Source organism: Dermacentor silvarum, chromosome 7 (assembly GCF_013339745.2).
Source record: "Dermacentor silvarum isolate Dsil-2018 chromosome 7, BIME_Dsil_1.4, whole genome shotgun sequence".
Taxonomy (NCBI): domain Eukaryota; kingdom Metazoa; phylum Arthropoda; class Arachnida; order Ixodida; family Ixodidae; genus Dermacentor; species Dermacentor silvarum.
The window spans coordinates 170,554,455-170,569,518 of record NC_051160.1 but is presented as its reverse complement, the minus strand read 5'-3'; the positions used below and the strand labels follow the sequence as shown (position 1 = coordinate 170,569,518).

At 43.1% G+C, this 15,064-nt stretch overlaps 1 protein-coding gene across 1 annotated transcript; it reads right to left on the bottom strand.

The window, feature by feature from the left end:
• Window positions 1–387: 387 nt before the first annotated feature.
• On the bottom strand, window positions 388–12,895 carry LOC125947065 (uncharacterized). Its single transcript, XM_049671372.1, has 4 exons — window positions 11,965–12,895; window positions 8,694–8,782; window positions 566–654; window positions 388–504 (listed from the first exon to the last, which is right to left on the bottom strand). Exons 1-4 carry the CDS (start codon window positions 12,062–12,064, stop codon window positions 465–467), a joined length of 318 nt encoding a protein of 105 aa, XP_049527329.1. The 5' UTR covers window positions 12,065–12,895; the 3' UTR covers window positions 388–464.
• Window positions 12,896–15,064: the final 2,169 nt, after the last annotated feature.

Genomic DNA, 15,064 nt, shown 5'->3' with positions numbered 1-15,064 from the left:
ACTTCCATCTAAATGCCACCGTGCCCGGGATTCAATCCTGAGCTTTCAGTTCAGTAGAGCAACGTACGTACGCCTTAGCCACTACGGCGGGTCTGGAATTTTATATGAATATCTCCAGTAAAAAATTCCAACCAGCTATCAGCTTACATGTCTATTGGCTAACCCTAATTTCAGACCTTGATGGTCTACTAGCCAATCGGCATACAAGTTTACAGGTCTACAAGCCTACAAGTCTACTACCTGTCTACTACCTATTCTACTGTTTGTCGGTATGCCATTGTACCGGAGACCACTGTTAAAATGAGTATTGTTTATTGAATTGATGAATTCTGACTGTGATTGTATTACAGTCTTGCAGTCCTAATTAGAATATATTCAGTGCCCTTCAACACTAGAGTATGCCAGTCGGCACTTAAGATGGCTCACTGCATAAATATGCTCACCATTCCATCCAAAACTTCAGGTCATGGTATGTGTGTGATGTGGAAATCACATTTATAACATCTGAAAGCAATATGAACAGAGATAAAACTTTATTGCAAAGTTCACTACTACAGCAGATTACCCAATTGCTGCAAGGGGTACCAGTGCACTGCTTTCAGTCTCTTTTCCATAACTTCCTTTGACACGGTGTCGTCCGCGTTGTGAAAACAGCTGCACAAACAAATGAACCATTATTGCCATACGACAGAAGACTAAGTACAATACTTGTTGTGTTGATTAATACACTGAGAAATGAGGAATTGAGCATAAACATTAAAAGACTAACAAGTGGTGAAAGCAGCACAAGTAATATTTATGACTGCTTTGAAGCCAGCTTTGTGGCTGGTGAAGGGCCAATTGGAAGCAAATGCATATTTTCAAGTAATTGTAGGCCAGGCACACCAAGCTGTTCTCATTACACAGATTCCTATTGAATAGCAGCAATAATCCCAACATAGGCCTTACTGCATACCTGCTTGGTTAATTAATAATAGTACACACCGTAAGTTTGCACATTATGAAAATTCACATATTTTTCCCCCTCCCACACAATGACCACACTTACAACTCAACACTGCAACCGGTGGCCTGGTTTTGACTTCGACTGATGATAATGGCCAGCTGCGGATGCCAGTGGCAGTACCAGCACTGGAGCTATCTAGTGCTATATGCACAAAGCTAGTATTTTTCCTTTTTTTTTTGTCAGTCTAGACAGGTCATGCCGCGCATGCATGGAGTGATCAGACTGCTAGCGTGCCACATACGGTTGCAAGCTAGCTACAGCACCCACTTCAAGCTCAAAGCATTTCAACATGCTTTGTAGAATGGCAGTCGTTAATTCAGAAGGTACTTCGGCATCAGCAAAGTACACATCTGCCATTAGAGATGGCCGCATGAAAAGCTGAATGCTACCAGCAAGGCAAGCAGGAATTTCCGCTGACCCAAGACTGATTTTTACTCGCAAGTTGAAGTAGCAGTGCTTTATAGCTCAGAAGCCTCTGGACAGCTGTTCTGTGTAAATTTAAATGATACAGAAGGAGGCTCGCCGACTTACAAGGAAGCAGGGCATTCCAACTACAAACTTCAATGCAAGCAGCGACTGGATGATTTGCTTCATGTGGCGGCATGGGCTTCATGAGTGTGCTGTGTAAATTTAAATGATACAGAAGGACGCTCGCCGACTTACAAGGAAGCAGGGCATTCCAACTACAAACTTCAACGCAAGCAGCAACTGGATGATGTGCTTCATGTGGCGGCATGGGCTTCATGAGAACATGTCAGCAGCTGCCTTCTACATACAAAGAATCACAGACTTTCAGTATTTGTGATCATTCCCTGGCACCGGGAGGCAAGTTTAGAAGGCTGCCAGTGGAACTGTTGTGTCCATTGGTCCTAGAGGCACAGAACACGATTTCTGATGACACTGTCATCAAAAGCTTCAAGAGAACTGGCATCTGAAGCTGAACTGACACCACTGAGGACCACCTACTATGGGACGACACTACTGAAGTTTAAGAAACTGGAGGGCCAGCCAGAAGTGCAGATTTCTTAAGCTTAAATTCTTATTTGAAATGTATCTTTTCAAGTTTCGAAAATAAGACTTGTCCATTCTTGTAAGTTACACCTTTGTTTGATTCTTTGGTAGCTGGCTTTTCGACACAATCTTAGTGTGCCGTAGATTAGGCTGAACTAGGTGGCTGTGGAAATTAACTTAAGATTTTACCCTGCATATAACATAGCCTTCCACTTTGTGTCATTTTCTTAAGTGTTTAAAATAGGAATAAACAAATGCATAAAATATACCTAGTGCATATGCTCGTTCCACAAGAAGTATGCTGCAAAGTATCAGCAGGACTGGTATACTGTAGCGATTCCTTTCCCTTCATTTCTATATTGAAATTTTCATCCACTGCACATAGCCAGCCAATCATGATCATGTAGGCAGAATGCTACCCTTACAACGCACAAGACAATTCCAATAGAATAATTACACTATCCCAGCCCTAGATGCTTTCATAAAGTGTTTATGTAGCACATGGGCATCATACATGAGCTAAATATTCATGTACCTGTCCACAATATTTTATAAATGCTGTAACCACAAGGAAGTTTTCACATATACTGAAAAGTTTTCACAGCTGAAGTCATGATAATGTTAAATTTGTTTAAATACATTGGTACCTCTGACCAAATATTAATGGCAAATCGACAATAGAATGGATTTCAATAATACTTTAGAGGGAATGTGGGTGGCCAGCTTCAAACTTGAGCGCCATGTGACATTAGCATAACTACAGCATGAATGCATCCTGTGATGTATCCAAGTTTTTGTGATTGAGCCTACTTCAGCAAGTTGTCTGGGGGGATGTATGAGCTGAAGCAAGAGGCCAGAACAGGGACTGCTTGCACGAAGCCATTTACTGATGGGCAAACTTACCAAGCAGTAGAAAGGTACTTCAGGCTTCTAATTTCGTTGCGCTGTGTCTGGCAGCGCCTGAGGCAAACATATAGCCGAGCTTTCAAGCGACCTTTTACTATTGGCCTACTCATTCACATAGGGTCACAACACAATTACCTGCCTGTCTCCAGTGGGTGAAACTTTCCCAAGAGAATTTTTTGCCCTGCTACTTTGGTGAGTGCATCAGCTCAGTTTGTCTTGTCAAAATGGCTCCCGCTACTTCACATGTAGGGTGCATTTGTTTGATTGCCCTTGTTGTGGATTGCCCTCCTCGGCCGCAGGAAGTCGTAGGTTCAATTTCTACCACCGCACGGCGCCCACTGATTCAAATGGACACAAGTGTACCCCAGCATGGCGTTCGGCTTTCTTCAGGGAGAGGAGCCTGTGCTCTAAATACCAGTCAAAACCCTCATGAGCACAAAAAGAAGTAGGTCTGGGCCATTCCCAATAGTGGCAATTTCCCATGTGGTGCCCCAAATTCCCTTTCGAAGCGCTGAGGTCCCATAATGGCCAAGCACCAGGTGCAGTGCAAGGACCTTATGAGTGTTGTTTATGTGTGTGGACTGCTTGAAAACTCTTGAGGACTGTGAATGAAGGAAGAAGAAACAGAAGGCGAGCCAGGCGCAGATTGCGTGCTTGGCAGTGCTCAGAAAAGAAACAATAGAGAAGGAAGAAGAGAGGTGGGTGCCAAATGGGCAGAGGGGGCTAGCAACTTAGAAGACGCAAGACCAGTGCGCTGTTTCGGGAGCTCCTGCCGTGGTACCTGAGGCAGCCCTGAGGACAACGCGCCTGCCTGTCGGTGCAGACGCAGAGTGGCGCCTGGCGTGACGCCATTTGGAGCAGGCCTGGCTGTAGCCTGCTCGTAGCCGCCTGTTGGAGCATCTTTAGGCTGTGTCCGGGGTGAGGCCTAACCGAGGCCTTTGCTTTGAAGCCGCCTCTTGCTCGAGGTGGCATGTGAGGTTGTGGCGGTGGAAGCAACCCGCCCGACAGCCGTTTGAGTCCTCGGGCCATGGTAATGCAGCCGTCGCCTGCCTCATCTGATGACCATTGCCATCACCCTGCCTTGGCTGGCCTTCCACGAGGGTCATCATGCCTTGGGTCGCCTCCAACGGAAATCGTCGCGACAGCTAGACGATCTACCACTGATCGACGACACCATCAGGAATGTAGCCATGAGACGTACTGGCTCTTTTCTTGAACGCTGCGCGTAGGACTTAGTGTAGACGTGTTTGTTTTAAGGACCTTTGATATGTATTCTGTGTTTAGTGCTTGTCTTGTTACAGTCATCATCTTAAATTTTGGTTCACATCGGTTCGCGCGTCTCTGACGTTCATTACTGCTTGACTGCACACAGACATACGTGCCAAACAACTATCCATCACACCAGACCGGGAGCATGCTTGTACCTATTTCACCGGTAGGTACCTAGCGGCTGCACTTGCCTCAAGGCAGCCGAGGCTGATGCTCTTCAACAAGGCCATCTGTCGTTGGACAATAAGTGCCCAGAGAGCACGCATGAAATCTCTTTCAAGATGTGAACCTTCACAAGAAGTCGAGCACCAGGCCAAGGGACATCTCTACCCATCAGAAAGAAACGGAGGTTTTCTGGCGGCACGGGGACTTGAACTCAGTACCTCCCACATACGAGGCGGATGCTCTACTGCTATACCACTACTGCGGTAGATTCATCCAGTTGAAATGGTTAGTCATGAGGATCTGAGACCGCTTTAGCATCCAAGAGAACCAAAAATTGGGCAAGCTGTTATGTATTCATGGTTGAAATGTTGAAAGCGGCATGGGCAAACGCAGACAAAGGAGTGCTTGCACTCTCTTCATTTCTCTGCCCCTCAGTCTGCATTTGTTTTTTAACTGCTTTAAACATTCTAATCGCTTTAGCTGTACCCATGACTGTTATTTTCATTGTCGACCTATTACAGCACCTGGCATTGTGTATATAGCACAGAATGACTAACATGGGAGTGCCAATGTTGCTGTGACTGCCATGTACTTAACAGAAAAATTTATGGAGGCGTAATGGAATAAGATGAGCGTCTACAGCTCCAACAGTATCCCATATTATTGTTATTAAGCCCTTGTCTTCAAGGAGCCTACTGGATAATTATTAGGATAGGAACTTTTCCTTGTGTGTGTTGAGGGCTTTACTAAATGCATTAGGAGCAAGTTTGAAATTTTTTTGAGGCTACAGCACCAAGTAGTTCACAAGAAAGTTTCTCACTATTAAGCAACAATGGGAAAGAAGCATTGTTGCTAATATTCAGTAACAGTGACGCACGCTGTTTGCGGCGGTATGCATGAGGAAACAGTTCCCTTTCTTTTTGCTTTTTAGTTTCGCAAGTTTGAATTTGACTGTAGCACGCTGATGCCTACAAGATGAAGAGAAGATATACAATAAAGCTTGCTCAGAGTCGGTTACTTTAGCGAGCCCTGCTCAGATTCTGATCGAGATGTATGAAGCTATGTATGGACTAAATGTACTATCACATATTTCTACTACTAGCACTAAACTTAGTACTAAGTTAAACAGAAAGATACTAAAGAACTCTTCCCTGATACCCAACAACAAACAGCATGCTTGTGTGTGCGTCACTGATGCAGAATGTAACTAACACTTTAATTGTGTTGCCTCAAAAATGAACTTTTTTGAGAACTACCCAATGCTCCGTCCCCAAATAAGGTACGAAAAAAGCAACCTCCTCCCACAGTGGCTAGTAAGGCTGCAGCTAAGCCCCTAACGATTACAATGAAAAGCATGCAAGTTATCAATTGGCTAGATTGCCATGCAGCGCATAATACAGGATGCCATTGACCCATGGACGAAAGCCATATACCCTGTCGTGATGAATGCTACAGGTGCTGCAAATGTTATCGCAAGCAATTATAATGCTGACACTGCCATCCTAGACACGCTGTTCTGCGTAAGTAGCTGAAGGGCCTCCTGCAACAACTTGGCATTCAAGTCAATGCCATCACTGTGGAAGACAAATTGGAGTCAGATCCATCACCAAACTTGTCAAACGGCTGAATGTGGTCTCAAAACAAGCACTGGTGTTGCAGTTTTGAGGCAAACCAATGAATGCATACAGGTTGAGAAGCAGCAGAAAGTTCGAAAAACTGAATTGGTAAACTTGATTCAGGGTATCAAGGTAAGAATATGCCACCGATACTTAAGGCAGGCAGATGGATTTGTTTTGTGCCCATGTGAACGAGCGAGCCTGATGCACAAGATCGCAAAAAAAGCTCGACCAATTCTGTTGCCTCAGATGCTGCTGGACGCAGTGCAGTGGCAAATAAAGACCTGAAGTGCCTTCAGAAAACCAACTTACTTGGTTGGTTTTGCTTTCTCGTTTTTTGATCTGCTATGTACTCCTTCCGAGTAATCATTATAGATGCAGCATCTGCTTTTTAAGTCTTGTTTTTTTAGGTTATTATTTGCTGGGCCAGCGCACATGCTTCAACCTACCTTCACATATTTTTAGAGGCAAGCGTCATGCTGTGCGATAATCTGGATTGTCTCTTATCACCTCTGGTATACTAGGCCGTACCAATCTGTCATGGCACATGGCTATGATGTGGTTGTATTAGGGGGTCCTGGTGACTCCAATATTTGGTTGCTTTATCATTAATGTGATGCCCCAGGATGGTCTTGTTCAGTACTTATAAATATCACATTTCTTCAGTAAACTGCAGTTGAAAGTAAGCGCCAAACCCGTGTTTACGCAAACCGATCTCTGCTCTACCATTTTCCAGTGATTATGCTCTCAGTAACGTGCTTAAATAGATTCTCATTTTCTACGGAAATTGTTCATGTGTGTCACAATGGCTCATAGAGAGATTCAGCTATACCTTTGCAATCCTCCACCTTGAAATCCCTATTCATCGGCTTACAGTAAGAGTCTTAAAATCGATTTCGCTCCTTTACAGACACTTTCGCCCATATTTTCACTGCACATGCTTTCGCTCTTCCCTTATATCCTCACAATTTTCTAGTGGCCCCATGACCTGTGCAGCACTCTCCAAGTGAAACAACTTATTCCATACATTTGCACTCAGTAATTTCATTTCTGTAAGCTCTGTACTAGACACTAGCTAATTATTTTATTCCTTAAAAATTTTATTTCTCTTTCATAGCAATTACTCCGGCTGCTATTAGAAAATAGCAAAACATTATTTTTATAATGCCTTCAATGAATCAACCTTCAATGATTTAGCCTGCATATCATGTACAGCATGCAGCTCTTCTGCAATGTTTCACCTTAATCCAAAATTTAACTATCTCGATCTAGATGCAGATGCTTGCTATGCATTGCCCTTCTTGTGATTACTTTTATATGTGCACCTATGATTCATCGCAGTGTTCTTAGAGTATCACGGATGAACATCAGTTCTTCCTATTTATGGAGGTGGTGTTATGCAGGCAGTGTCTGACAAATTGAACATCTTTCCTAAAGTTCGGAAAGCAGACACAATTCTATATGAAGGAAGAATAGAACCTGATCACCTTTCTTTCTCATACAATCACCCCCAATGAATATATAAACAAAAGAAAAACTAAATTTTCTTTTAGTTATATATAACCTAAGAGTAACTCATTACTCATTAGTTTGCTGAGCTATCTACAACTGAAACTGTTGCAGCATGTCAGAAATGCTACAGTGCATTGCACATTATGTTTATCGTCAGTAAATGAGCATTTTCAGGCATCAAGCTCAGCATATCAAAGATATGATGTTGGCCTTTGGGAGGTTAAAATGTCCACAATTTTGGCCATCAATTCCATCCCGTATGATATAGGCCACATGACAACACAAAAGCATCCAAATAAGCTAACATGTTGACATCTTCAATGCCTATAAAATCATCAGCAACTTTCCATTTGTTGTTGCTTATATGAAGACCAAATTTACATGTCCCTTGCATAAACTTATGGCAAGAATATCATAATCACAAGTATTAATTTCTATAATTATGACTTAAACTCACTCTAAAACATAATCTAATAAACGTAGCACTGACATATATACATACCTGGCCAAAATATACCCAGAGCCCAACTACAGTGTTGGCCAATTAAACGAGGAAATATAACTTATTTCACTTAAAATATAGTCTGTGGTACTTTACCCAAATATGACTCGAAGGAAACTGCACAAATCTGAGTGGCGATGTGGGCTTGTTGGTTGTTTATGTTGAAATGAGCGAGCTGTAGCGCGAACAGGGAACAAAGATATGAGAAGGCACAATGAAGTGCTACGTGTGTGTATTCTTTGTGCCTTCTCGTGTATTTTTCCGTGTGCGTGCTACAATTTGCTCGTTGCACAAATCTGTTACCAAGCTTCTTATCGTCATTTATTTCATCTTTAAGGGCCTCTGTCAGGGCATTACGTTAGGGGTGGCATATTCATGCAGTCGTCTCTAGCATTCACTCAAACCATTACCAAATGTTCACACCCTAAATGTATAATTGCTTTTAATGATGAACAAGTCTGCAATTCTATTGTCTGCGAGCATCGACAATACATATCCTGACCTCTGCAGTGATTGATCCGCTACAAATTATCTTTGAGGTTCTTAAGCTGCGTGATTTTGTACTTTTATGTTTAATAATGCACTACGTGAGACCATGAGTATACTTTATATGGCTTCGTTTTCAAATTTAAGTAACTTCAGGGTGATGAACACACACACACTTATGGAAACATGAAAATGAAAACCAGAGGGGGTTTGAATTTACCATGTTTTTTCCATTTCCTGTGGATAGCCACGAGGTGCTCCAGCAATGACAGTCCCCTGTCTGCACCGCCCCATGGAGGCCAGCTGCCACTGAGAAAACACGGATTATTATTATTATCAGATATTAGCTAGCAGCATCACATATGCAAGCCGACTTGTGTAGAACAGTGCAAGACAGTTGAAGTGGCATGTACATTAGGTGAATATTCATTTAAGACACATGTAACTGCAGTCATCCGTGTTGCTGACTGCATGTCTCTGCAGAGTAATGCAAATAGGCGTGCAGCTTACATGATATATGAAGCTCAAGTGCACTGTGTAGGTTATCAAGTTAGGTGTTGTTCTCTAGAGGTCTTTGTGATCAGTACACGTGATGCCATATGCACTGGAATGTGATGGTAAAGAACCGAGTGCTCCCAGTCATTCCATGAACTCAATACTATTGCTGCAGCTACGTGATAGCAGAATGCTGTATGCACTAGTTCAAAGAGCTACCTAAAACAGGGTGCATGCCATAATTGATTACATGAATCACTGGGAAAATGTCACTTGGTGGCTGCCACTAGACATGGGAATGGTTAAGCAGCGCTGCAAAGTGCTACTCAATGCTGGTTCCTAATTCCTTACATAACATTCACTACGTCAAAGAACAATGAGACTAAGTCCTGACCTGTCTGCCATGCAGATAAAGGTTACGCATTGCTGAAGTTGTGCTTGCAGGATGTGAAAAAAAGCTGTCCAAAAGAGAATTTAGCACATGGACAAGAATGTCGAAATGAAATCTAACCTCACTAAAGTTGTGGTATAGTGGCGACATTTCACACAATATTTCAATAGAACCATGAAAATTTCTGTTAAATTGAAAGCTTGCCTATATTGTTGTGTTGTACCCATGTATTAGTGCTATGACAAATCACAACATTAAAAAAACATAATGCCCCCCCCCATGCCACAAAATTGCTGCAAAACCAGAAAAATGTTGGCTGGTATCAAAGTGGAGCCAATGCACACGAACATGCTTGATAATAATTTACTGGTAAGAGTTCGTGCAATTCCTTAGTCCCGATGATAGATTGATGATGATAAATAATAATTTAGCCTATAAACACATCCATGTAAGTCCCGAACAAGTTGAGATATCCATGAATCTGGCTTCCTGGATCTTGCGTTTTACTGACCTATACCAGAAGGATACGCCACATAAAAGAAAAACCTGCATGCATGCCGGCATCTCTATGATACTTGCACTTGTCAGTTAAATAATAAATCGCACAGCTATAATTTCAGTCAATACAGAAAACAAATCAAGGTGAACACGGTTTCTTCAATAAGTTGTCTCAGACTGACCAAGGTGTTGTGTACTAACAATAAGCATTGGTGCACACGCTTCTTGGACAGCCCTGGGAAGTCAGGGGTGGCCAATCGAAGAGCCTAGTATACATATTGAAAATCAGTCTGCACTCCAGTGAGCCATACATCCAGAGAGAAAAAGATCTCCATTTGTGTTCTCCCTCTGCAGCTAAATCTTCGTACACCTTGCTGGTTTGGCACATCCCATTTGCTTAGCTCACTGAGGAAAGACACTGCATTAGAACGTTTTCCTTGTCGTTTGAACTTTGCCCTAGATCAGTTCATTGCTGCACATCTATGCAGCCGACATCACATGAAAACAATTTAACACTTTATCAGTGACAATCTCTCTCATTTTGGGAATGTTGTAGTAATCTTACAGTTCAATGCAAGCAACGGCGTAAAAGTTCCTTCACTGCTAAGAATGACTGTTGGCAAATTTTACGCATAGCAGTTATATCCACTAGAGAAGAAAAAAAAAAACTCATGATGCAAACAGCCGCAGCTATGCTGTGTAAACATTTGTATAGCCTTTCATATGAAAGTACCGCACAGTTGAGGCCACCTAAAAATACTGACAAAGAAGCTGTGCTGGGGCCGTATTCTGAAACGTTCGCCTAGGCGAAATTTCGCCTAGGCGAAATCAGCGTGCGCGCTGATTGGCTGGTTGAGCAAAATTTAATGACGTCGGGCTGAACCACCCAATCGGCTCATCCAATTTTGCTGAAACAGCCAATTGGCGCACGCCTGAAAGCGAAAAAAGAAATTTCGCCTAGGCGAACGTTTCAGAATACGGCCCCTGGACAGCTCTCTAGCTAGCGGCATCAGCAACAGCAGCAAATAGTAATAACGAAAGTTGATAATTAATAATTGCATTTAGTAATGTCACCAGGGTGATTTGGAGGTCCGCCAGCATGACAAAGCCCACTAATATAAACGAAGTTGGTTAAAATTCGGCTAGACGAATCGCCTAGCAGCCAGCCAGGTACACTCCGTCTCTGCAAAGACTATTACAAGGTGCCGCGCACACCACAGTGAAATAAATGCAAATGATATAGCTACATCTAGCTCCAAAACTACAATGCTGAATTCAAACATAAAACAATACAAGATATTTCATAGCGTGTAGCATAGCATGACTCGAAACAAGGACGATCGATCGAATAACGCAGACCTTCAATCAAATTAATATGACAGTCAGCCTCTGTGCTAGTAGATCATTCGTACTTGTAATTGGGTTGACAGGGTCCGATGTACATACGCCACGAACTCCAAGGCAAACATAACAATAATAGGGACTGTAGACGAAACTGAAGGAGCGGATTCGCCCGCTTGTGTTTTAAGCCCAAACCGCATTCACGCGATTTTGTGCGCAACGGCGACGAGCGACGAAACGGGCCGTCGCGCGAACAGATTGCTTGGTCTTTTCGCTCAATCGCTCGGTTCTAGAAATTTAGAATACGTCGCTCGTCGCCAGGAAGTGCTATGAGCGACTAGCCAATAGCGCGAAGTCGGAACTGGATATACATCAGTCAAGTACTACCGATTGTCGCACGGAACGAGCAAACGACTAGATTTTGATACGTGCAAGGATAATAACGTAGTGAAATATTTAGAAATATTTATGCTGCTCTTTACACTAAAACCCGTTAAATTAATAAAGCAAGCGTCACGCCAGTTTCGGCGAGTATTTGCTGCCCTCATAAAGGCAACACCGGGGAGACGTCGCTCGTCTCGTCGCTTGCATGCTGTACGACTTGTAGGCGACGAACGAACGCGACAGCCATCTCCATCGCGTGCGCTTGTTGCGCGCAAGATTGCGTGAATGCGGTTTATACTTTACGCGGTATCGCAACACGCACTGCTTCAAAATTATGCAAATAGCACATAGCAAGAGGGGGGGGGGGGGGGATTGTACGTACCTTTGTAAAAGTTGCGACTGCAAGTGACAATCGCCAGGCACGCATTCTCTTCAGAAAAGGTCTTCTCGGGCGCCGCCGTCCACGTACGTGGCAGCTCCATCAGCAGTGACGCGGTTTGTGCAGTTTCACGATGAGCACTGGCATATAATCATCACTGCACTGCGACCACGCGCAGCCACGGTATTCAAAAGTTGAACCGTGCGCGCGACACATACAAACAAAGCGATCGCCGAGGGCCACGCCGGTGAAGGCGCCCGCTGCTTCCCTTTACTTACAGTCGCGTTAAACTGCGTTGATGAGGACTCGTTCCGATTGCGTTCACGAATAACACACAAACCGCGGAAAACATTGCGTTAACACGGATGCACGAACGAAAATTACACACGAAAACAGGCCTCGGTATCTGACAGCTGCCGTCCATGTGCTGCCGGCGCAGCAAGCTTACCAGTGTTGCCAAGCGATACATTGCATTGGCCATTCCACGTTTGGTTTCGGTTTGGATTTCACTGAATGTGTCAAAACTTTAGCTTGGTGGTAATTTTTGGCAGTATTTCATTTAATGGGGCTTGAATAAAGTATCTAGATTGACTGATGTAGCAAACGTTTTGTTTGTGCTTGTGCAGTAGCTGATATAACGAATAGGAATTCGTGCAGCAGGTTTCCTAACTCATGCTTTAATATTCCCAGGCTGCTTTACATAGGCCGGTATATATGATTGCAAAAGTATATGTTCATGTTCTCTCTCAAAAAGTAGACATATTCATCGGGTGTGGTTGTGAGCCAACGTGCAAAACGATGAGTTGATTGTGTGTGTTTCTGCGATAAAATTCACTTCAACTCGTTACTACCTGCTCGGTGCAAGCACATTCATTTCGATCGAGATGCTTTGCCTATAGCTGCAGTGCAAAGCATCGCATTTGTTACGTGCAGTATAGCTAGATCTCGTAAATAAGGCCATGCTGTCCGGCAGGCGCGGTGCTAATAACCCATACTAGACGGCAGTAGCGCACCCAGGATCTCTGCCGGGGGGGGGGGGGGGGGTACATTTGTGTGTGTGTGTGGGGGGGGGGGAAGCAAACACTTTACATAATATGTAATTACCTTGCTTTAGCCAGAGGAATCCAAAAGCAACTCAAATGCCTCATAACTATAATACAAAACATAATTATAATAATAAATCATAATTATAATAATTATAATTTTAATATATAAGGATGATGACAATGTTTATTTCTTCAGCGTTTTACTCAAAATAATTTAAGAGTGAATGAGTAAATAGAAGACAGTAGGTGATAGAGTGTTTTTGTTAATCCGGAAAATTCGACCTCAAGCCATCTCCTGAATGGTAATGACAGTGTGCACAGAGCGCTGAAGGTGCACGTTGGACTGGTGGGGCTCGACGCGTGAGTGGAGGGGGAGCGGGGTTACAACTACAATTTATGTATACTTTTAAATCCTTATATGGCAATATAAGGCGTTTACTTGCAGCCATATATGACAGTAGAACGCCTATTTGTACCCTTATATGACGTTATAAAGCCTTACTTGCAGTCATATATGGTAGTATTAGGCCATATCTGGACCATTATATGGCAGTATAAGGCCATATCTGGACCCTTATATGGCAGTGTAAGGCCATATCTGGACCCTTATATGGCAGTATAAGGCCATATATGGACCCTTATATGGCAGTATAAGGCCGTATCTGGACCCTTATATGGCAGTATAAGTCCTTACATGGATCCTTATATGGCAGTATAAGGCCTTATATGGGCACTTATATGTCCAAATATGGCCATATATAAAACATATAAGGACCATATCTGACATTTTCGTAATTCTCGTAATTATATGCGCAGCGCTGCGCATATAACTGCAGCAAGAAGCGTGATGATGGCTATGCAGTTATACCGCAAGGAAATCGTGAGCTGCCTCTATTAAGCTGCCTATTAAGTCGAATGATTTACGTAAGCCTTCGAAGAATGCTTTGCAGTCAAGCGTCAGACTCGCTACGCCACTTATAGCAGTTAAGCCAGCTTTTTGCGAGGCATATGAAGCCAAGCTCACCAATGTTCACTGCATATATACAGCTATTTTGTAAATGTCACTTGCGCTTTTCATCAACTACACTCGGACAGAACTCAAAACTCTTTACTCATTTACCTTCAATCCGGTAAGTGGCAGCGGCCAATAGTAATGATGTTGCGGTTAATGGCATTTCGAAGAAGCTCGTACCAGCCAACTGCGATGTCACGCTAGGGGATTAAGCAGGACGTCATGACAAACGGTCGATACCCTTGGTTGGAAGACACGCTTTGAGGGGTGTTTGCCACTTCGTTCTTGGGCTGTATCCAACTATAGAGCTCTTAAAATTAAGGACTCGATTGAGCACGCGCGCCCAGTATGAAACGAATCTCCTGAGCATTCGCGCATGGCATATTCTTTGCAAATAGTGGTTTGGCTAAAAAAAAACGTGGTATGTCTTACACCTGGAGTGTCGTTTTGATCGCAACAGAGCCGCTTTTTGGAAAGGACAAGCTCTTAGCGCAAGAACGAATTGCCCGTCAACTTTCGGCCGCACTGATACTGCTTTATCATGTATTAAACTGTGTAGGTTTGTGCCATGGCGTAATGTTACTACTGTTGTTTTCTTGGGCATGTCTTTTTCTCAGCTGCCATCCGTACTGCATAGCATATTTGCACACTAGCATTGTTTCTCATTCTGAATATTACATGATACTCTTCTACATTATCTGTATCTTGTCAAATAACGTTTTTTGCGCATGCACGAAAATAAAGCATCTTACTGACCATTCTTTTTGTTTTTTGTGTGATAAATGTTTTTCTGATGTCTAATCAAAATCACAATTTTAACTATCCTACTACATAATTTAAAGGTATGTTGGTGTGAACTATCAAAATACCTTTTCCAGAGGCGTATCTTTTGCCTAAAAATATAGATTGCCTTCTCCCATAGGTATACCGAGTATCTTTTAAGCTTCATTGACACCGACGCCTAAAGAATAATCTGTAAATACCTTTCCTCAGCTTCTGTTATTGTGGGTGATGAGTGGCTGCCGGCACCGCTTCATCGCACTGA

Bases quoted from the DNA above. Each gene is read 5' to 3' on its own strand.
- LOC125947065 (XM_049671372.1), bottom strand. From the start codon at position 12,064: ATGGAGCTGCCACGTACGTGGACGGCGGCGCCCGAGAAGACCTTTTCT. The intron at 655-8,693 runs GTAAATTCAAAC...TTGTTTGTGCAG, and splicing joins CAGGAAATGGAAAAAACATG to CTGTTTTCACAACGCGGACG. The intron at 505-565 runs GTAATCTGCTGT...TATTGCTTTCAG, and splicing joins GTACCCCTTGCAGCAATTGG to ATGTTATAAATGTGATTTCC.